This window comes from Thamnophis sirtalis, unplaced genomic scaffold (genome assembly GCF_051295495.1).
Source record: "Thamnophis sirtalis isolate CommonGarterSnake01/CBP01778 unplaced genomic scaffold, rThaSir2_p1.2 scaffold_3, whole genome shotgun sequence".
Classification (NCBI taxonomy): domain Eukaryota; kingdom Metazoa; phylum Chordata; class Lepidosauria; order Squamata; family Natricidae; genus Thamnophis; species Thamnophis sirtalis.
Window position 1 is genome coordinate 130,081,638 of NW_028261383.1, and position 21,189 is coordinate 130,102,826.

The following is a 21,189-nucleotide window of genomic DNA, read 5'->3' on the forward strand; positions in this document are numbered from 1 at the left end:
TTGAAGCAGACTGTCGTTCCGAACCAATGAACGCGCCGAAGAACGTTGGCGACGGGACAATCGGGGCCTTTGGTTGCTATGGGAATGGCGGGAAGCGGTGGTATTCCTCCCTGCTGCCTGCTTCTCGGGGCTACCGGGGTGGGCAAGACGCTGCTGGTGAAGCGGCTGCAGAATATCCTCGGGTCCCGACGGGGAAGGGGGAAGCGGGGCTCGTGGGTCAAAGGCGGACGAGGTAGAGGGGAAAAAAGAAAAGGAACGAGGAGAGGCTTTTGCCCAAGGAAGGCGATGGGTGCGCCTTGCTTCTCTTTGCAGGGCAGAGATGCATAGACTGAGGGTGGCCTCTAGAGATTGCAGAAAGTGATGACTAAACTGTGATTGCTAAATTGTGGTTTTAAATGGGATTGAAGAGGGCAGCCACTAAATGTATGACAGTGCAAAAAAAAATCCGTATTGGGTTATATTTAATTTTAATGAAGTTTAAATGCAAAGGAAGACTTGGAATATGGCTTTCTGTCCGCTGCCATTACTTTTTAAAGTGCAACGTACAGTATTAAATTGTTAAATGCACGGGGGGGGGGAATTATAGGGGTTTGGCCTCTCTTCTAAGAGGCTTGGGGCTAATGGTGGCATGTGGGGTTAAGTGTCAGAGAGAGAGATGGAATTTTTAAAAACATGTCTGCTTGATGTTTGGAACATAGGTTTTTTTGACATAGAATATTTAGTCCTGGCTGTATTGGACAAGGGTGTAAATGGGATCTCCTTCTTGAGCATCTTTTCCCATATCCTGCTGTTTTCCAGATAATGATCTTTGAGAAATATTTCCATAATTCCCAGATAAGCACATAGGCAATGGAAGACATCTGAGAGTATTGTTAGAGAAAGTTTGAGAAATGTTATTCTGGAAAATTTTAACCCGACCTATATCTTATTATTGTATTGAATGTTATTCTTTCCTACCATCTTCCTTAATGGCTTTTTTATACAGCTGAGCTCCAAAGATGGTGCCAAGGACCTTGGAGACCCACCAGCTACTTTGCCAACGGTATGGCTTTTATTATCTTTGGTTCACTAGTTTTGGTGAAAACAAATGCAGTGAAAGGAATTATTTTGAGCATTGTTGCTTGAATAAATGAGGGGCGATTGGTTTATAGAATTGAGCCCACGTAAATAGTTGGAGCTGGTAGGTACAATATGTGGAAAACACGATTAGGAGACTCATGTTCATCCATACATTCTTATATACATACGCTTAAAAAGACTTTTCTGTTCCCCCTCCCCTTTTCTCAGTATTATAGGGCAAGAGTGAGGTATATGCCTTCTGCATTAGACTCTTTTCCTCACAGCCTGTCTGATGGCTGAAAAGCTGGCAGAGTATTGTTAGTCAGACTGCACAAGCTGCTGAAGGAATGCCATGGTGTTCTGTTTAGGTATTGAATATATTTTGCTAGGCTAGTGGATTAATAGTAGATGCAGTGTAGGATACCATATGATATATGCTTAGATTTGTTTGTATTTTTCAGTAAACAGTAGAGAAAGCTCTTTTTCTATGCCTTCAGGTCAGCCTTTTCTCCTGGCAATTGCCTAAACCAATCCCTGGTGTTTTGGCAAGATTTTCAGAAGTAGTTTAGCCTTGCCGCCTTCTAAGTCTAAGAGAATGACTGCCCAAAGGCACCAAGTTGGCTTCATGTCTAAGGCAAGACTAGATCTCATGATTTCTAGCCTCTAATACCTTTACATTTGTACTAAACAATCAATACTGAAAACTGCACAGTGTCACATCTTTATAGAACATTGAGTCAGTATTTAATATCTCTGCTGGGGAAAATATATGAAGCCTAGGATAAGCAACTCAAGTTGAATTAGATGTTTCAATTAATTTGATGATGATCCAGGTATGAGTTTGAGGGACTCTTCTCAATTTAGTAAAAAGTTGGTTGCCTCTTTTGGAAACTTCCCTCCATAACACAGGTTTGTAGAAGTGAATTATGAGCTTGAAATATTTTTGTTGGTTTCATACTGCATTCTAACAGAAGAGTGCATAAAGAATAGGACTGCTTTCACCTTGCAATAATTGAAAAAACCAAATTTTGGGCTGTATCAGCAAATTTATCAGGAAAATGGAAGGGTAAATGTCCATGAGTTGATGCTTAAATGAATGTGGATCATGCAACAAAACAATAGTAAAATACATATAAATCTACATCAAAATAACTGAAGTAGAGGAAACTGACTTTTGGAATATCCAAAAGTTAAAGCTGTGACATTAACTAAATTGAAATACTGTGGCATCATCTGAAGCACAATCATATTATTAATTGTAGTTCTGTAAAGAAAAAACAGAAAACATTTGTTGGAAGTTGTCACTGCTAAAAGAAGTAACATCAATTACTTTGATACTTCTTTAAATCTTTACAAATTTTCTGATAAAGATAGTGAATGTTGGCTTAGTGTGTTCACTAGACAATACACGCTATACTATTTTATGATATACTATTCTAGTAGCATGTAAATGAAGCTCAGTTCACATTGTGCATCATAATACTACAAGATTACAGGTACTTCTAAAAAATAACTTTTTGCTGCTCTGACTGTAATTTTATAGTTGATTGTCACTATTGCAATGTAATGACTAATCTTCAAGTTCATACTTGTTTTCAGACTCTTCATTCAAAGAAGGTTTTTAAAGCCTCATGTAATTAAAGCCAGTAGGTGGCCCTCAGGATTAATTCTTGTAGGACAAACTTTGTTATACTTTCTATTTGTTAATGATTTTTCCTTCCATTATATTTTATAATGTGTGTTGATATGAAATGCGCCCACCTGTGGCTTGTTATTATGTATTTACCCAATAGGATCCATCTCTTGGGGAAATGGGCAGTTTAAAGATGTGGGGGAAAAATAAATGAGTTGTTGAATTATTATCATTGTCTCTCCAACTTGTGATTTTTCAGCTGCTGCTTTTTTCCAGTCTTGGAAAAAGCACATTACCTGTGGAAATGTTAGTCATGCTAGTCATAGCTCAATAGTATGTATATGACATGGATATTTTTGGATATTTAAATCCTGAAAAACATACCATCAATGAAAGCAGAAGGCCTTCTGGCACTACTGAATTATATCAGACCTTGCATTGAAAATAGAGCTTAGGTTTCTGAGGAACCCGAAAACAACTTTATGATATTGCGTACCAGAATTTTTATGGAAAAATATTCAGCTTTTGCTCTTTCTCATTAGAATTGGGAAAGTTAGATTACTATACCAGGATAGGGAAACTAATTAACAGAGTAGACAGTATCTACAATTCTGTGCACATATTCTTGGGAATAAAACCTATAGTAGTTTATGGTATGTTACACATTAATTCATTTGCACATCTGTGTATATGTTTGTATGATTATGTTTTTGCAGGTAGGCACAAATCTTACTGATCTCCCAATAGGAAAGAAGATCACAATTCGAGAGCTAGGAGGATGCATGGGTCCTATCTGGTCCAGTTACTATAGTGACTGCTGTGCTCTCCTGGTGAGCATTCATTAATGTATTATGTATAATTCAATGGTATTTTTATAATAAACCTGCAAGATTATTACCAGTTTTATGGTGTTCGAATAATAATGTGAGGTCCTACAAGCTGGGTTGGCATAAGAACAAATGAAATCCAGACCTAGTTTGAGAAAAGAGAGCCAATTTTATTCCCAAGAACAAAGAGATTGTGCTTTTGGGGGTAGACTACATAGGAAATGGGGCCCAGAGGCTTGGTTTTATAGAGGGGCTAGTCCTTGATGTGAGCAAGGGGGGTTGTGAACATGCTGGTTTTAACATGTGTCCTTCCTGTGCAGTTGCTCCTGATTTGGGTTTTGATCCTGTGTGAAATCCATAAAGGAAGATGTTCCTCAGATATGTGTATTTCATATCTACATATGGTGTTTCTCTATATCCTAGAAGGATTCCTGTTCTTTTATGGAGTCAGGGAAATGCTTGTCTAAGTGTTAGGATTGTATGATTATTCTGGAGCTGGTCAGCAATTAAAAGTTCAGAGGGTTGCTAAAAGGGGGGGGGTCAAGGACGCAGAACAGAGGCCTTTTAACTTGTATCTGTGGCGTACCAGTTTTTCTGCTTATATGGACAGAAAGGAATGAGAGATGGTGCTAAACAATGAATGTTTTTTTGAAAGAGAGAGTAAGGTTGGAAGAATACTATTACTTAGAATTATTTTTGGTAGAGTTGAAGTTTCTGGGCGATTGTGGTCATCCTTATCCTGTAATATTGGAGTTGGGAAAAAAGTGCAGTGTTGTAAATTGGGAGGATGGTATGTAGTGAAGATGAGTGAGCAGATCAATGGCAGAGACTTGACAGAAAAAAGGAGGGAGTAGAACAGCTACTCACTGGGCTAGAGGGTGTCCAGATCTTCTTGGAGGCTGTAGCTTTGGGAGCTTATTTAGCTGGTTTACTGGTACTGTACAGGTGTCAGTGCATAGGTTTGTCAGCTGCGATGCAGTCCTTGTAAAACTTTTCTTGTCCACAATTTGATGAACATGCTGATCTAGTATACTGTATATTTCCAAAACCTGATTGTGCGAGGGCAGTGATACTGCTCTCTTAGAAATCTGCTCTCTGGGCTAAAGATCCAGATGCCTGGGCCAGGCAATAGGAGTATAACATTAATCTTAAATGGCACCTTATGATCAGGGACTCTCACCTCAGAGGGGTGAATGCTTCATAAGGGACCTCAAAAGAGATTTGACTTTGAAAACAGACGAGCCTGAATCATGTTATAAAAGAAGGGCTTGGGGATCGGATTTCTGTTGATAAGCAACTTCTCATTCTTCAGCCTGACTTTCTTACCATGTTTTGATTCCTTGCTTGAACTTTGGATCGGTACAAGAATATACTTAGCTCTGATTCCTGGAACTTGGATTTGTCTGCATGGAATCCTGGCTCCTTGTTTATTTCTCCTGGGCTTTCACATTCCTGTACTGTTGTAAGATTTATAGCTACCATAAAACCTCTGACCTCTTGCACTGGCACAGACATTTAGGGAACAGAAGGGAGAAACATCTGTACAGGTAGTCCTCGACATAGGACCTTAGTGGAACCCGGAATTTTAGTTGTAAGTTATTGCTTTATAGGTTGAGGCGCCTCATGACCCAACTTGATTTTATGACTATTTTTATGGCTATTGGAAAGTCACTGTTGTTAACTGAAACACATGTTTGTTATACGAACTAAATGGTCATTAAGCATATTCAGGGATGGTTGTTTTTTTTTGCCAGAAAATGGCAAGAACATTGTAAATCAAGGTCACATGACCAGGGAATGGTGAAGCTGGACATAAAGATGAGCTGATTGCCAAGCACCCAAAATGCAATCACAGGACCACTGCGTGGGGGGGAAATGGCAGTCATAATTTTGAAGATGGGTCATAAGTAAAAAAATTTTTAAAGACTGTCATAACTTCGAACTGTGTTAAATGACCAGTTGGAAGTCGAGGGCTGTCTGTATGCTGCTCCTGTGACTGTTTAACACAAATTTTCGTGAAGGCTATTCTGATTCATCAGAATCTTGATTCGTTGTGATCTGTCTAGCCATGTTACCCGGAATGGGTTCTACCCTTTGAACTTTAATGAAATTGATAGGGGGCTCTTTTGGTTGTCCCTTGTGTACTTCATCCGCCTCCCCCTCTCTTGGCTCCTTCGGGTATCTGGAAGAGAGGGAACAGATTGGGTGAGGGAGAAAATTAAGGTCAGCTGCCTGTGGTGTGTCTCCTCAAGAGGCTCTCCCTGATTTATTCTTGAACATTCTTGCTATTCTTGTCGGGAATAGATGCCACCTGTAAAACATCTTATACAAATTTTCTTTATGTGCAGTTGACATTGTCATTTTATAATTTTGAGACCACAATTTCTGCCAATTCTCTAAGTCAATCCCATGTCCAAAATTCCCCCCCCCCAAACAATCATGGATTCTTTAACTTGTTCTTCTTCTAATTTAATTTCGTCCACAGTCCGGTTGAGGCCTTGTTCGCTGCTTGGAACTCAGTGGCATCGGAGGCTCTCAACCGGATTGCGCCTTTACAGCCTCTCCGAGGTAGCGGATCCAGGAAGGCTCCTTGGTTTACTGAGGAACTCCGGGAGATGAAACGCCAAAAGAGACGCCTAGAGCGCCGCTGGAGGGCCAGTAAGTCCGAGTCAGACCGAGCACTGTTGAAAACCTGCATCAGAGCCTACCTCCTGGCAATTCAGACAACAAAAAACACATACTTTGCTGCTCTGATTGCTTCCGCTGAGTCGCGCCCAGCCGCCTTGTTCAGATGCGGGCAACCCTTTACAAGGTAGAGCTGAGGAATTTGTCCAATTTCTCGCAGATAAAGTTGCTCGGCTTCGGGCAGACCTGGACTCCAATTGCTCAGAGCCAGCCGAAGTACTGGGGGAGGGTCTTGAGCGGAATTTATGGATTGACTTTCAACTTGTCACACCTGAGGAAGTGGACAAGGCAATGGGAGCTGTGAGCGCCTCCACTTGCGTGCTGGACCCGTGCCCCTCCTGGCTGGTTGCTAACAGCAGAGAGGTGACACGGGGCTGGATCCAGACGATAGTCACCGCCTCTCTTCGGGAGGGGACCTTCCCGCCCCTCTTAAAGGTGGCTGTGGTGAGACCCCTCCTGAAAAATGGATCCAGCCATTCTAAGTAACTACCGTCCAGTCTCCAACCTCCCCTTTGTTGGGAAGGTTGTTGAGAAAGTGGTGGCCTCTTAGCTCCGGCGGTCCTTGGATGAAACCGATTATCTAGACCCCTTTCAGTCTGGATTCAGGCGTGGCTACAGCACGGAAACTGCTTTGGTCGCGCTGATCGATGATCTCTGGAGAGCCAGGGACAGGGGTTATGCCTCTGTCCTAGTGTTCCTTGACCTCTCAGCGGCCTTCGATACCATCGACCATGGTATCCTTCTGCGGCGGTTACAGGAGGTGGGGAGGGAGGCACCGTCCTTCGGTGGTTCTCCTACCTCTCGGACAGGTCGCAGTCAGTGTTGGTTGGGGGGCAGAGGTCGACCCCTAGGCCCCTGAAATATGGGGTTCCGCAGGGTTCGGTCCTGTCCCCCCTCCTGTTTAACATCTACATGAAGCCACTGGGTGAGATCATTCGGCGGCACGGGATAAATATGCGGACGATACACAGTTGTATCTGTCCGCCCCGTGCCAACTCAGTGAAGCGGTTGACGTGATGTGCCAGTGCCTGGAGGCTGTTAGGGTCTGGATGGGTGTGAACAAGCTTGCACTCAATCCCGACAAGACCGAGTGGCTGCTGTTTTTCCCTCCCAATAATTGGCCTTGTATTCCAACTCTCAGGCTGGGGGGTGCAATTATACGCCCCTCAGACAGGGTTCGCAATTTGGGAATCCTCCTGGATCCACAGCTGACTTTAGAGCATCATTTGTCAGCTGTGACCAGGGGGACATTTGCCCAGGTTTGCCTGGTGCACCAATTGCGTCCCTACCTGAACTGGGAGGCACTCAGAACAGTCACTCACGCCCTTGTGACCTCAAGACTGGACTACTGTAATGCGCTCTACATGGGGCAGCCCTTGAAGAGCATTCGGAGACTGCAGCTTGTCCAGAATGCAGCCGCGCGAGCGATTGTGGGTGCACCTCGGTACACCCACGTCACACCTATCCTCCGCGAGCTGCACTGGCTGCCTATTGGACTCCAGATGCGCTTCAAGGTGCTAGTCATTACTTTTAAAGCCCTACATTGTATCGGACCTGGGTACTTGAGAGACCGCCTTCTGCCAATTACCTCCTCACGACCGATTAGATCCCACAGATTAGGCCTCCTCCAGATTCCATCAACTAGCCAGTGTCGTTTGTCGACCCCCCCGGGGGAGGGCCTTCTCTGTGGCTGCTCCGGCCCTCTGGAACGATCTCCCTGTGGAGATCCGGACCCTCGCCACCCTTCAGGCTTTCCGCAAAGCCGTTAAAACCTGGCTGTTCTGGCAGGCCTAGGGCTGATGAGTTCCTAGCCCCACTCAAATTGTTGCGGCTGTTGATGAGTTTTTAATCTGTTTGTATTTGTCTGTCTTTTCATTTTTTGTATTTCCCCTTTCCCCTATTTAGTTTGTTAGCCTCCCTGAGTCCCCTCGGGGAATAGGGCGGCATACAAGTTCAATAAAAGCTAAAGCTAAAGCTAAAAGCTAATAAATATCCGTATATATCGGAAAAGTGTTGGAAATGTCATCAGATACCGGGTTCATATTACCATATGTGGTGGACTTGTATAGAAGCTAAAAGATATTGGACTAAAATCCATACTTGGTTGGAAAAAATGATACAAAAACATATTGACTATAAATCAGAGATCTTTTTGTTGGGAATCATTCCGGAAACATACAATACAGAATTGAAATACTTGATTGTAAATGTGTTAACAGCAGCTAGAATTGTATTTGCTAAAAACTGGAAGAGTGAGAAAACACCAACGCAGTAGGAAGTTATTCATAAAATAATGGAATGTGCTGAAGTGAGTAAGTTGACATTTGAAATTAGAGAACAGAAAGATAAACAATTTTATGGGATATGGGATCTATTTTATCAGTGGTTAGATAAAAAAACATGGAAATGAAAATTATTGAAGAATGTCACCAATATTAATAATATAATGATTTAGAATAAGACATTAAAATATGTTATTATTGGATATATTGAAGATGATGTAATGAATTATTATAATAGAAATGAACACATACTCAGCATATCTTGTTTAAGATGAAGAAATAATAGTGATAGTCAAACAAACACAGTATTATAATAGTGATGTATATAAATACATTTGACGGAAAATATGTGATTCTATATAAAATGTAAGTGATGACTATGGAAAGGATGCACAAAAACTGTGTGACCGATCGACACACTGTATGTAATGGAAGATACTTTTATGTTACATGTCTTGTCTGTCTATGTTTGTTGAAAAATAAAAAAATTGTATATGTATGTATGTATGTATGTATGTATGTATGTATGTATGTATGTATGTATGTATTGTGACACTAAATACATACCTATTTCCATGGCTCAGCTGATAAAGGAGGAGAACCTTGTGGCTTAGTGGTTAAACACAACTGCTTAATATGTAATACAGCACAGGTTCAAATCCCAGTAAGGGTATGGCTAGCTGATGAGAGCTAAATAGCTTGAAATGGCTTGTGATTTAAAGTCACAACCCCTGGTATGCCCAAATATGGGAGGAAGTTCACTATTTCCATTCTCTGTCCATCGGCTCGTCATAAGAGACCATCCAGACAGAAACCCAATATTTATTGCCTTTTGTTACATTTGTATTGTATTTGTACTGATAAATAAATAAAGGGAGACTAGTATAGATCTATTTCAAGCTATTTAGCTCTCATCAGCTAGCCATACCCTTACTGGGATTCGAACCTGGGCTGTATTACATATTAGGCAGATGTATATGTACATATATATATATATATATATATGTATGTATGTATGTATGTATGTATGTATGTGTGTATATATATATGTGTGTGTATATATATATGTGTGTGTGTGTGTGTGTTGTATTTGTGCTGATAAATAAATAAGAGACATATATATATATAAGTCTTGGACCGATTTGCACTTGATGACAACCACTTTGTCTCTATTCTTTCTTTAGGGGTGGGGACACTGCTATTAAAAATGTTGTTGATGTGCAGCTACAGGGCACTCTAGAGCAGAGGTGCCAAACCCATGCTGTATGTGGCCCACAACACTCCCAAATGCAACCTCAACCATATTAAGTTGCTCTAGAACAGGGTGTCAACCTCAAGGCCCATGGGCCAGATCCTGCTCATGCGATGCTTAGATCTGGCCCACGGGACCTCACTGGAAACAGTGAAGGACAGTCTGGTGAGTCTGCTAGCACAAATGGAGGTTGGTAGGGCCGCACATGGCCCGCCGAGGCTTCATTTTCAGCTGCAACAGCCTTCTGCAGCTCTCTGCCAGCAAAAAAGAAGGTTAGGAGGCAGCCCAGTCTCTGTTTTTGGCCGTGATGGGCTCCTGCAGCTCTCTGCCAGTGAAAAGAGAGCCAGGGAGGCAGTGTACGTGTCCCCTGGGCGTTGTTTTCATTGGCCGAAGGCTCCAGCCCATCGCAGCCGAAAACGGAGCCTAGGCAGGCTGCGTGCGACCTCCCCGAGCTTCATTTTCATTGGTAGAGGGTTGCAGGAGGCCATCATGGCCTAAAATAGCAGCCTCGACGAGTGATGTCGAGCTGGCTATGTCCAACCCGGCCACACACACCCAGCCCCTAGAGGTCAAACACAACCCTGATGCAGCCCTCTATGAAATCGAGTTTGACATCCCTGCTCCAGAACATCTTGCCCCTAACATTCGATCAGTTCCCACTTTATAAGCTTTTGGTAACTACTGAAGATAGCACTATTCAAAGTTTTATATTTGTTGCAATTTATTGTTTCTATTTGCTGGTGGTGGTTAACTTGAGCAGTAATTTTATTTATTTATTTTGTTGTATTGTTTACTTTAAATTTATAATTGTGCCATGGGTACTCTGTTACAATTGAGATTTTAACCTGCTGGAAGTTTTTTGCTATGTGGGCAAAAATGCCAAACAAATACAGATAGTCGGGAGTCCTTCGGGATTGGGTGGTCTATAAATTTTATTAATAAATAATATTAATAATTAGTCCTCAATTTACAACTATTAGTTTCGTGACCATTTGAAGTTACATTAGCAATGAAAAAGGGACTTGATGTTTTTCGCAGTTACAACTGTTGCAGGATCCTCATGGTCATATGATCAAAATTCAGATGCTTGGCAAGTAACTCATATTTATGACGGTTGCAGTGTCTTTGAGTCGTGTGATGACCTTTTGTAACCTTCTGACACACAAAGGCAATGGGGAAGCCAGATTCTCTTAACAACCGTGTTTCTAACTTTTCAACTCTATTCAGAGGGTTTTTAACCGATTCTAGATGTTCTGGGACATGTCAATTGGTTTTATAATCTCAACATATACTCTTATTTCTTAGGCTAGAGTATTTATGTATTAGATTTATATGATCTCCGTCTTACATAAAGTGACTCTGGATAGCTAACCCAAACTTCAACGTAATAAAATTGATTATGCACCATGAAGTCAGTGTTGACTCTCAACTCTCAGCAACCACATAGATTAAAATTGTCTCCAGGACGATCAGTTCCTAATCTGGTCTTTCAGATTGTTTTTGTGCAACACAAAATACAGTACATAAAAACATGAGAAAGCAAAAATGAAAAATGGCAAAGGCTAAACCAATCAATAACAAATTTGCACAACTCACGTTCACAACCACGGGACTTCCCAGCCACATACAGTAGAACCTCTGGTCACGAACGCTTCTGACCATGATCTAATCAGGTTCCGATCAAAAATTCACATTTTTTCTTTTTTCATGGCCAATTTCCCCTTCCACACCATTTTTTTTGCAAGCGCCAAATTTCCAAAATTAGGTTCGGGTCATGACCAAATTAGGTTGCGACCAAAGTTATGGAACGAATTATCAGATGACCAGAGGTTCTATTGTACCTGAAAGAAAAGCCCGGTCTTAAGGACTCATCAGAAACTAGCTAGGTTTGGGGCTGATCTCATATTGGGAGGAAAGGTATGCCAAAGGACAGGCAATGCTACAAGATAACACATCTCTTGAGTCCTGCCAAGTGATGCTCTTTAATCAATGGGACTTGGAGAATATCCCTTCTGCCAGATCTGGTCAAGTCAAGTCAAGTAGGTTTTATTGTCATTTCAACAATCTGGTGGGGCTGGTATTCCTTTATAAGAAAATATAATCCCAAACCTGTATTTAATGTGTTGTATATAGGGTAAACAATTTCTTATACATAGCTATGCATATATTATATTTAGCATTCACTCTTTAAGCTGTTTATTTGGGGTGGAGTTTGGTGACTGAATGGAGCTGAGTGTTTGTTTAATGTGTTTAATGGCCGGATGCCCTTCCTGATACCTATGCGAATTCCACATAGGTGTCAGGAAGGGCATCCAGTCAGTAAACTCTCAGCTCCATTCAATTGCCCCAACTCCACCCCGAATAAAAGGATTAAAGTGTTGTAAAAATATAATCTTAGAGCCCATTGTCTATAAATTATAACATTTGGGGAAATTTCAGATTGTACTAAATTTTTATGTATTTCTAATTTTGCCATGGCAAGCAGCACAAATAGTGAAATAAGCAAATAAGCTTATACAGTGCTTTAGGATATTATTTAAGTATATGGCTGTCTCTTGCAGTATATGATTGATGCTGCCAACCCTACCCAGATTTCTGCATCCTGTGTCCAGCTTCTGTCCCTCCTTTCTGCTGAACAGCTAACATCAGTTCCTGTCCTCCTCATTTTCAACAAAATGTAAGAAAATTAAGCTGAATTTCCACACAGAAGACTTAACATTAGTGGCTTTGTCAGCTCAGCAGACAAATAGAAATGGGTGTGTAACTACTTTTTTTTCTCACTATTCTGAATCCTAGTGACCTACCATGCTACATGTCCCTGGTGGAGATGAAGTCATTATTCCGAATCCATGATATCATTGCTCAGGCCAAACAGGTTATCACTGTGGTTGAGATCAGTGCACGAGACGGCAGGGGCTTATCTGATGTAATGAAATGGTTTCAATCCACCCTGCACGATTGAAGCTGGAATCTGGAAACGTCAGGAAGCTGAAGTGTTTCCTGCAAGCCGCGGATCAACATTGCTATCACAAACTTTGATGTAGAAATATGTCATTTAAATTATTCAGTGGATCGCCTCTTAACTGGCAAATTGGATTGCTGCTACTGCATGCAGATGCATTGAAAGGGAATATTGTAGCTTCTAACGGTAAGCCCAGTAATGATATACAGTATCATTTTCTTTAGATGAAGATTTGTAGAGTTGAAATAATGGCAAGTATAAGGTTTTGTAGACAACATGAAATTTAATTTCACTCATATGTTTCTGTGCTTTGTATGAAGTCAGATTTGATGGAAGTATAAAGCAAACAAAATTCTGTTCTATAACACACTAGAAATTCAGATTGCTCAAGTCTTAATACCTTATTCAAGAGTTTGTGTGCATAGTCTCTTGTGTTTTAGTTGTCAGTATTTAATTATTTTCTACACAGTGATCTAACCAAAAATTCAAACCTACAAAGTATTAACTTGACGGTGTTTAGCAGATGGCTTTTGCCAATGGTGCAATCTGCTGTTCCAGACCAGTGTGCAGGGGCAACATTGACCTCAGGGGTGGGTTCCTGCCAGTTCTAACCTCTTCTATAGAAGAGGTTCCACAAATCTACAGTGCCGTTTAGAACAGGTTCCAGCTACCTCCCCCCACCCGTCCGGACATCACCAAGATGATCAAGTGAGAGGAGGAATTCTGGGAGTTGAAGTCCACAAGTCTTAAAGCTGTTAAGTTTGAACATCCCGGTTTTTTTTTTCCTAAAGGGTTAGGGGTGCAAGGGCCTTGTAACTTGACAGCTTTAAGACTTGCACACTTCAATGTCAGAGTTCCTGAGCCAACATTTTGTTTGCTAAGCAAGAGCGTTGTTAAGTGAGTTTCACTACATTTTACAAGTTAGCCACTCCCACCCGGTCACATGGCTGGCAAGCCATTCCCACCCAGTCACATGGCTAGCAAGCCACTCCCACAAAGCAGGCCACACCAAAAGAAGAGGTTCTAAAAAAATTTGAAACCCACCATTGATTGACCTGCTATATTAAATATCATATACAATGTTTGCTGTACTGTACACTATTGATTTTCTGGGAGAGGCATTAGAAATGTGTTGATTCTCCTAGTGTTTCCTTGACTTTGATTTCTTCTCACAAGAATCTCCCATTCTTGGAATTCAGGGTTTTGGTCAGCTCATACCATCATGTGAACCAGATTAGCTGAGTCATGGGACATCAGCAAAAAAAGTCAGTAGATTATAGTTGAATTACAAAATGGGTATGCAACGTAGCAATTCTGAAGTTCTGAACGAATTAGTTCTCTCAACCAATTAAAAATTGTAAAGTTTAAGATGTAACAAGATGAGAGCTTATCAATATTGGATGTATTCTGCTTAACCCTCAGCTCTTCTGCCTCTTTTTTCACCTAAACTTTTATCTTCTCAGCTTTCCATTTTATTCTCTTTTGGTATCAGTGGCCTCCATCAGAGCCACTAACCAGTTATTTGAATGCATTTATTTACTTAGTCTAATTCAGTGACTCTCAAGAGTTTTTGAATGGCTTATAAGAAACCAAATATGTACTAGGGTTAAAAGTATAATAAAGAATATTTACAGAATGAATGCTGGCATTCAGTTCAGTTGCACCTACTGCTGGACAATAACAAAGATGGTTTTACTAGAGGTGAATACAGATGACATTCTCTTCCTGTCTCACAAAATGGGTAGACCCATAGAATTGACTCTTCCATCTCATCATGCTGTATCTCTGTGTTCACTCTCCATAAACACCCAGTTTAATGGGAGCTTTAATTAATTACACTGAATTCCTAATACCAAAAGCCAGCCAATTATGAACTCAATGCATCTGAATGCTATAAACTAACCTATTTTATGCTGCCATATTTTCTTACTGGTGTTTTTATGACAATGCTCCAAATTAGACACTTAAATATTTATTTGAAATAAATATTTCATAGAGTAAAAATGCTTCCTATGTCAATGATTAAGCAGCTCTTACAGCATTATCTGTACAAGCTTCATCGTTACTTTCATTTTATCGAAATTTAGTAGTAACTTTGTTTTAGTAATTTGTTCTTTAGAAGATATTTAATTTGCAGGCCAAAATAAAGAACGATTTCCATGAGGAATTAGCTTGGGCAAAAAAATAGAGCCAGCAAGGGAGAGCCACTAACATCTAAGAAGTAGAGCTGTTATTAGTCTTGTAACATTACTTTCTGAATCTCTGATTTGGAAACATATTTCCTTATTGATTGTTAAAGTAGTATTTCCAATTTATAAATTCAAGCAAGCATAGACTATCCTTAATATTCAATATGCAGAGAGTGGAGATATAACATGTCCAGAAATGAGATTAGTTCTGCTGCTCCACTACCAGTTAACATATTTGGGAAAATATTTTGCACAGCTGAGGTAAAAGGCATGAGATTTTATTATGGGATAGCATACATGTACCATCCAGTGGGACTCCTTTTCTTAATTTTCATAAGGCATTAGGTGTAGAACAGCTAGAAATTTTCAGCGAGTTTTGAGCACATGGCTTAGGTTGCAACACTTTATTTTTTAAAAAAATCCTTTGCTTTCACCATGACACACATTCTCATACCTCCTTTCACTCACCTGACTCTTGTGGGTCAGACAATTCTAGAAGGAAAGTTGCAGTGTTTTTTTACTGTCTGGAACATAGAAATGGTGAAAAATGATCCATAATTGTACACCTTACTTCCACAAAGAAAATAAAAGATGAGGTAGCAAAGTTAAAATTTCCTCTACACCTGAAGTGAAAATACATTCAAAGGATATGAGTTAAAATGTAGGCATGCACAATCATGTTGGAGTAACTGCACACTATGAGAACTTAACAAATGACAACTGTTCACCATCACTTAGGCAATTAATAGCAAATGAATTAAAAGTGAATATAATTTACGCTCAGGTAACTAGAGAGCTTTTTAAAGAGTCATTTTTAATAATATTAAGCCTTTATTAAAAAAGATTTCTTTCTAGTAACTCTACACTTTCCATGTGAAGTCATAGATTTCACAATCCTGGCAAAACAAAGTTCTTAGACTATTGCACATTATAAAATACATTTGAGTTCTCTATTATAAAACTGTATGTAAAAATCTTCAGGAAGTCTAGAAGCTCTTAGTCTGGTTCAGGAAAGGTTTCCATTTGGCTGAAGACAAACTGGAATGGCCAGCAAACAGAATATAACTTCTTCAGCTAAAGGTAGATGACATTCACATGCAGGAAGTGAAGGGAGTCAACGTCAGATGTCTTCAGCAGCATAAACATGTTCATCAAACCTTTTCTGGATAGTCCCATATCTGTTTTCCTTTTCCAAAGAAGTCCTTCAGCGAAGAGTTTACTTGGTACATTCGCTGGTAAAGATGCTAAGGGAAAATGGATCTGTAATGTAATAAGAAAATTAGTGATGAGTCAATAATGAACAATGCATTTCCTAATGATGACACATTTTTCAAACCTTATCTTGCCTTTTAAAATTTGTCCTCAAAAAACCAATTTGAAAAATACAGTCCAACCTCATCTTTGCTTATAAATAAAATCCCAAAACTTGAATTACTGTATATTGTCCTCTAGCATCCTATGTGTTGAACAGAGGATCTAAAGACTTGGTTCCCAAGAGTAAACAAATACAGGTAGTCCTCAACTTACAAGAGTTCATTTAGTAACCATTCAAAGTTGTTAACGCCACTGAAAAAAAGTGTTTCAGTTACAACCTTTGTAGCATCCTCATGATCATGTGATCAAAATTCAGATGCTTGGCAACTGGTTCATACTTATAACTGTTGCAGTGTCCTGGGGTCAGGTGATCCCCTTTTGGGACCTTCTGACAAGCAGTCACTGGGGAAGCCAAATTCCATTAGCAACCGGGTTACTAACTTATCAACTGCAGTGATTCACTTAACAACTGTGGCAAGAAAAGTCGTAAAGTGGGCAAAATTCAACAAATTTCTCACTTAACAACATAAACTTTGGGCTCAATGGTGTTCGTAAGGTGAGAACTACCTATATAATACCAGCCTAAACATCAGTTATAATATGTTCCCCCTCTCCCAGACTCTTATCATTTTTTCTATGCCTGCTATACTTCTGATGGAAGGAAGTACTGTCAGTCTTGAGCCTAAATAGAAGAAAAATGTTATTAGGAAAAATGTTGTTAGTCATAGCAAGATTTCAGCATCTACTTGTTCATGATGCTGCTTAGATCATCGTCCTTTCATAGAAAGTTCCTGTAATCATGGCAGCATAACATCTTAAGTTTAGTGGGGTAGTCTTTCTCATTTGCGTATGTGTCAGGGCAGCGTGGGATTCAGCTGATTCGGACCAGTTTGGGTGAATCGGTAGCTCTGATGATTAGCTGGAGCAAGCCAGTTCGCTCTGATGATCAGGTGGGCCCACCCACCTACTCCTGTGCTTTACTTACCTATATCCTCTCAGCTGATTCACGCGGCATAGCAGACTGCCGCGCCTCAGCTGTGTTACTCCCCAGAAGCAACATGGAAGGTAAGTTTCCTTAAAACTGCGCACATGTGCGAAGCGCACATCGGACATGGGCGTGTGAAACAGGCAATCACCGAACCGCTTGTGAAACTAGCAGGATCCTACCACTGGTGTGTGTGTGTGAGAGAGAGAGAAAGAGAGAGAAAACAAGACTAATGTGTCTTCCTCTGAAATCTATTTGCTTCAGAGCCTGTATTTTTCTGCCAAAAATATGCTACAGTATTGTATACTGAAGGAAGGGCCTTAGGGAAACCTGTAACTGCATTTGGTATTTTGGTCTACTGAAAGAGAGAAAACACAAAACAACTATTGCAGAATTCCAAAACCAAACTGTAAGTTATGAGGCTACTAGCTGTGTGGATTTAGCATATGCTGTCTGCTAGTTTGAGCAAAACTTTTAGCCAACTGCTTGGGTCCCGTTGTTTGGCATATCACTGTCCTGTCCTATCCTGATTAGTTCCAAATGACCTTACCTCATTTTCACCCTGTTGTACTTTCATTTTTCATATATAATATGAAGTCTTTGAATGAGAAACTTCTTGTCTTCTCTTTCCTGGAATATGAGACACATTTAAGATGAGCAACAGGAAATTGACTTTCTTAATAGAACGTGGACATTATGAATGCTGAAGCAAATACAATGCAAGATTGCTAATTGTTTTTTATGCTGGAGTTGATTGCTAAAAGTTTACTTATGATTGGCAAAATAGGTATGAACGGGAAAGTCGTATTACAGTTCAAGTACCTAGAGTAGGAGGTCCACTTTATCTGTAGAGCTTTGGGCACAGACAGTTTGTAGCCCACTCCCCTCAACTACCTAGCTACAACTAGTGTAAGTTGGGCAATGCAGGAAGACAAGTTCTTTTTTCTTTAAAAAGTCCCAAAGTAAAGCCAAATTGAGAAAGTGTGATTAAATTGGTGAATACTACCAACTTTGACAATCGCCATATAATTACTAATTTTGGTTGAACATTTTTGAGGAAATCAGTAAGTTAATAATAAGCTGTATATTTTTTTTCTTTTTTTAGGACAAATAAAATGTTGCAACATTAGAAATGAATATTTTTGTTAGCTACCATATAACAGTACAACAGAAAACCAAACAAACTTTTTTTGGGGGGATAGAGGTCTTTACAAATGTAGGAAACAGTGTTGTCTGAGAATAAACACAGTAATGTCTCTTTAAGATTTTTTCCTTTTAAAAATATTTTAAATTGGATTTAGTCTCTATTTTTTAGCCAGGGTAATCATGTAACTCATAGCAGATTATTCCTGTCTAAAATTGTCTGTTTAGATAAAAATACTAAAAATGGATAAGGATACAAAAATGCCTACAATTGCTAGCGGATTTTTTTAAGGTGTGTGTGTGTATCCAAATCAAAATGTATGTTTGCTCTGGAAATGGAATACATTGAACCTGTTTTAGATAGAAACGTTTCATAAGAATGGGGAAAATCTAATAGCTGTTGGGACTGGAGGAAATAAGGGCTCTGGAAATGTGGAATTGTGTAAACGATGGTATGAATTCTGTTGATCATGCCTCCCCAACTTGTAGGGGAGTTGGGCTGCATTAAGAATTGTATAAATAAAAATAAATCCAGATGTTTATATTTGTGTGTTTCAAATGAATGTATACATAATCTCCGTTTATGCAGGTTTTAAATATTTGCTTTCAATATTTCTGATAGGGTTTTTTTGTCCTTTTAATTACTAATGTTTCTTTTTCACTCTATGTTTAAATTAGAATTATTTAAAAAGGGGAACCACTCCCCTTTAGTACTCACATTGGCAATCTGACCCTTTAGTATTGAAATGATACTCCGCAGACCCTTTACCATTTCAATGGTGAAGTAGATCACAGCCCTGTAAAAGATAAGGTTGGAGAATATTATATTTATGCTGACAAATTAATCAACACATACTGAGAAGAACAATGCGTGCTCCAAAAAGGCTAAGAGAATTGGCCAAGGGAAATGAAAGCCATTTGCCCGGTATTTTCAAACAGAGAACAGGGAAGATAGTCCTTTAGAAGAATGATAGGAATCAATAATCTATGACCAGATAAGCCAGCACATCTTCTGGTGAGCATCTTGAGATCTCTACCTACTGCATGTAGAGAGCATTTAGAGAGGCCTTCAAGGACAGGAGGAAGAGCCAATACTAAGGCAATGATCAGACAAGCCCAGTTTGAGTCCACTGCAAGGAACGAGTATCTCAGACAAGCTCCTTCACACTAAGATAAAGTGAGGAAGCACATTCAAACTTGCAAGAGTCTGTTACTGTACTGTGAGACTCGAATTGCTGAACTGCAGTCAGCTGGCAGTGAGCAGAATTAGCCCGCAGTACTGCATTCTAACCACTGTGCCACCATGGGTCTTAAAGCTATACGTATTGTATTTATTATTATTTTTTATTAAAATTTTACTAATAAGTAAACTTTTTAAACTGACAGTTCATTCTATAACTCTTTATTAATACTGCACAAAATTTGCAGTTTTTAAAATATCAATTGTATTTTACATATCTTTCTATAATACAGTCTCCATTTTACTTCTCCAAATCATTAATCATTTTCTATTAAATATTTTCAGTTAACTTTTTAAGGCTTTTTATATTGTTTGGAAGAAGACAAATTTTCATTAACTTCCTAGAAGTTCAATTGAAACCAAGCTATGCATTACATTACATTACATTAAAATCTACAGCAAATTATTCCTGTTTGACTTAATGCCATATCCAGCAGCAGAAATCATTAACAACTTCTGATGTAGCCTGATGTTACATTAAGTTGAAAAATGGCATGCAATCAGCCTTTATCCATACTATTCAATCACTCAATTGCATGGTACATAACATCTGCAAAAATACTTTATGCACCATGGCTAAGAAGTGTTTATGATTTTCTAGGCTTACATAAATAAATTTGTCATTTCAACTTACACCAACATTGCAACGATTAACAACATGAAATAGGAAGTTTGGAAGAGGTTTTGATGGATCCAGGTAAACCAAGTGATATTTGGATTGGATTCTTCCAGCTGTAATATCCAGACCTTCCAAGAATCATAGATGGTATCAAAAGTTTGAAAAGGTCCACACATTTCTGATGGTTTTATTCTGTATGGGGAAAGAGAAGCTGAGTATCAAAATGTCAAGCAAAAGGAAATGTAACTCATGTAACTACCACATTTAATTCTTCATTTTACAGATTTATATGTAATCTGTATTGCTTATTATAAAACCAGTGTTTTCAGTATTCATTAATCACAATTGATAGCACCAACATATAAAAAGCAATTTCCCTCTTAACATATGTTCCTTATTTATTTAACAATATATAAAAGATGTGCCAAAGATGCTTTTTCAAAAGGCAACAGGAGTTAGTTTTTTCTTACTTTTCACTTCTCATCCAAAAAGTTTCTTCAGTTCTGACTGTCAGAACTGAAGAAGCTACTTGGATGAGAAGTGAAACCTCTTCAACAAAAAACAAAGTCCAGTCACCTTTTGAAAAAGCACCTTTGGGGACAACCATGATCTGGATGACTGAGAATCTCCATAGATATATATAAAAGATGCTGCATATGCCATTATGTGTGAGTTGGAGTTCTGAGAATGGAAAATAAAACACATTTAATTGTGATATCTGCACTAATGGAAAGAGCAATTTGCAGCAGCTTAATAAATACATTTCTCAAAGGAAAAATAAGTGCTTTGTCAAAATAACATCCTACTAAACGTTGTAATGACAGAATAATCAGAGGGTCACTTTATCAGAAAGGCAGTCTATAGTTTCCTGACCTGACAATAGATTGTGTTAAAATGGTTCTGCTGTGAGTACCAATGAACTAGCATTGGTAGAACACTGGCCTCTTAGGAGGACAGGAACATGGTAACTTGTATACGGGGTGGAGATACAAGTTCTAC

General features: G+C 39.4%; 2 protein-coding genes across 4 annotated transcripts in view; one reads left to right on the forward strand and one right to left on the reverse strand.

Moving 5' to 3' along the window:
- Positions 1 to 35: 35 nt before the first annotated feature.
- Positions 36 to 14,686, forward strand: ARL16 (ARF like GTPase 16). The gene is made up of 5 exons (XM_014061384.2): positions 36 to 172; positions 984 to 1,042; positions 3,409 to 3,522; positions 12,300 to 12,415; positions 12,535 to 14,686. The coding sequence occupies exons 1-5, from the start codon at positions 79 to 81 to the stop codon at positions 12,698 to 12,700; spliced, it is 549 nt and encodes a 182-aa protein (XP_013916859.1). The 5' UTR covers positions 36 to 78; the 3' UTR covers positions 12,701 to 14,686.
- A 536-nt stretch (positions 14,687 to 15,222) lies between these two features.
- Positions 15,223 to 21,189, reverse strand: part of TMC6 (transmembrane channel like 6) — a 34,350-nt gene continuing 28,383 nt past the window's right edge. For 2 of the 3 annotated variants that reach the window (XM_087710095.1, XM_087710093.1), the window contains 3 exons: positions 20,206 to 20,382; positions 19,050 to 19,128; positions 15,223 to 16,149 (listed from right to left, as the gene is read on the reverse strand). In XM_087710095.1, coding sequence (XP_087566221.1) covers positions 15,964 to 16,149; positions 19,050 to 19,128; positions 20,206 to 20,382 — 442 coding nt within the window. In that variant the 3' untranslated portion in view covers positions 15,223 to 15,963. Of the gene's footprint in view, positions 16,150 to 17,738; positions 17,819 to 19,049; positions 19,129 to 20,205; positions 20,383 to 21,189 lie in introns of all 3 variants that reach the window. The other variant, XM_087710094.1, reaches the window with a different exon arrangement.

Excerpts from the sequence above, each read along its gene's own strand:
- ARL16 (XM_014061384.2), top strand. The coding sequence starts at position 79 with ATGGGAATGGCGGGAAGCGGTGGTATTCCTCCCTGCTGCCTGCTTCTC. Across the intron at positions 173-983 it reads GCTGGTGAAGCGGCTGCAGA|AGCTGAGCTCCAAAGATGGT; the intron begins ATATCCTCGGGT and ends GCTTTTTTATAC. Across the intron at positions 3,523-12,299 it reads GTGACTGCTGTGCTCTCCTG|TATATGATTGATGCTGCCAA; the intron begins GTGAGCATTCAT and ends TGTCTCTTGCAG.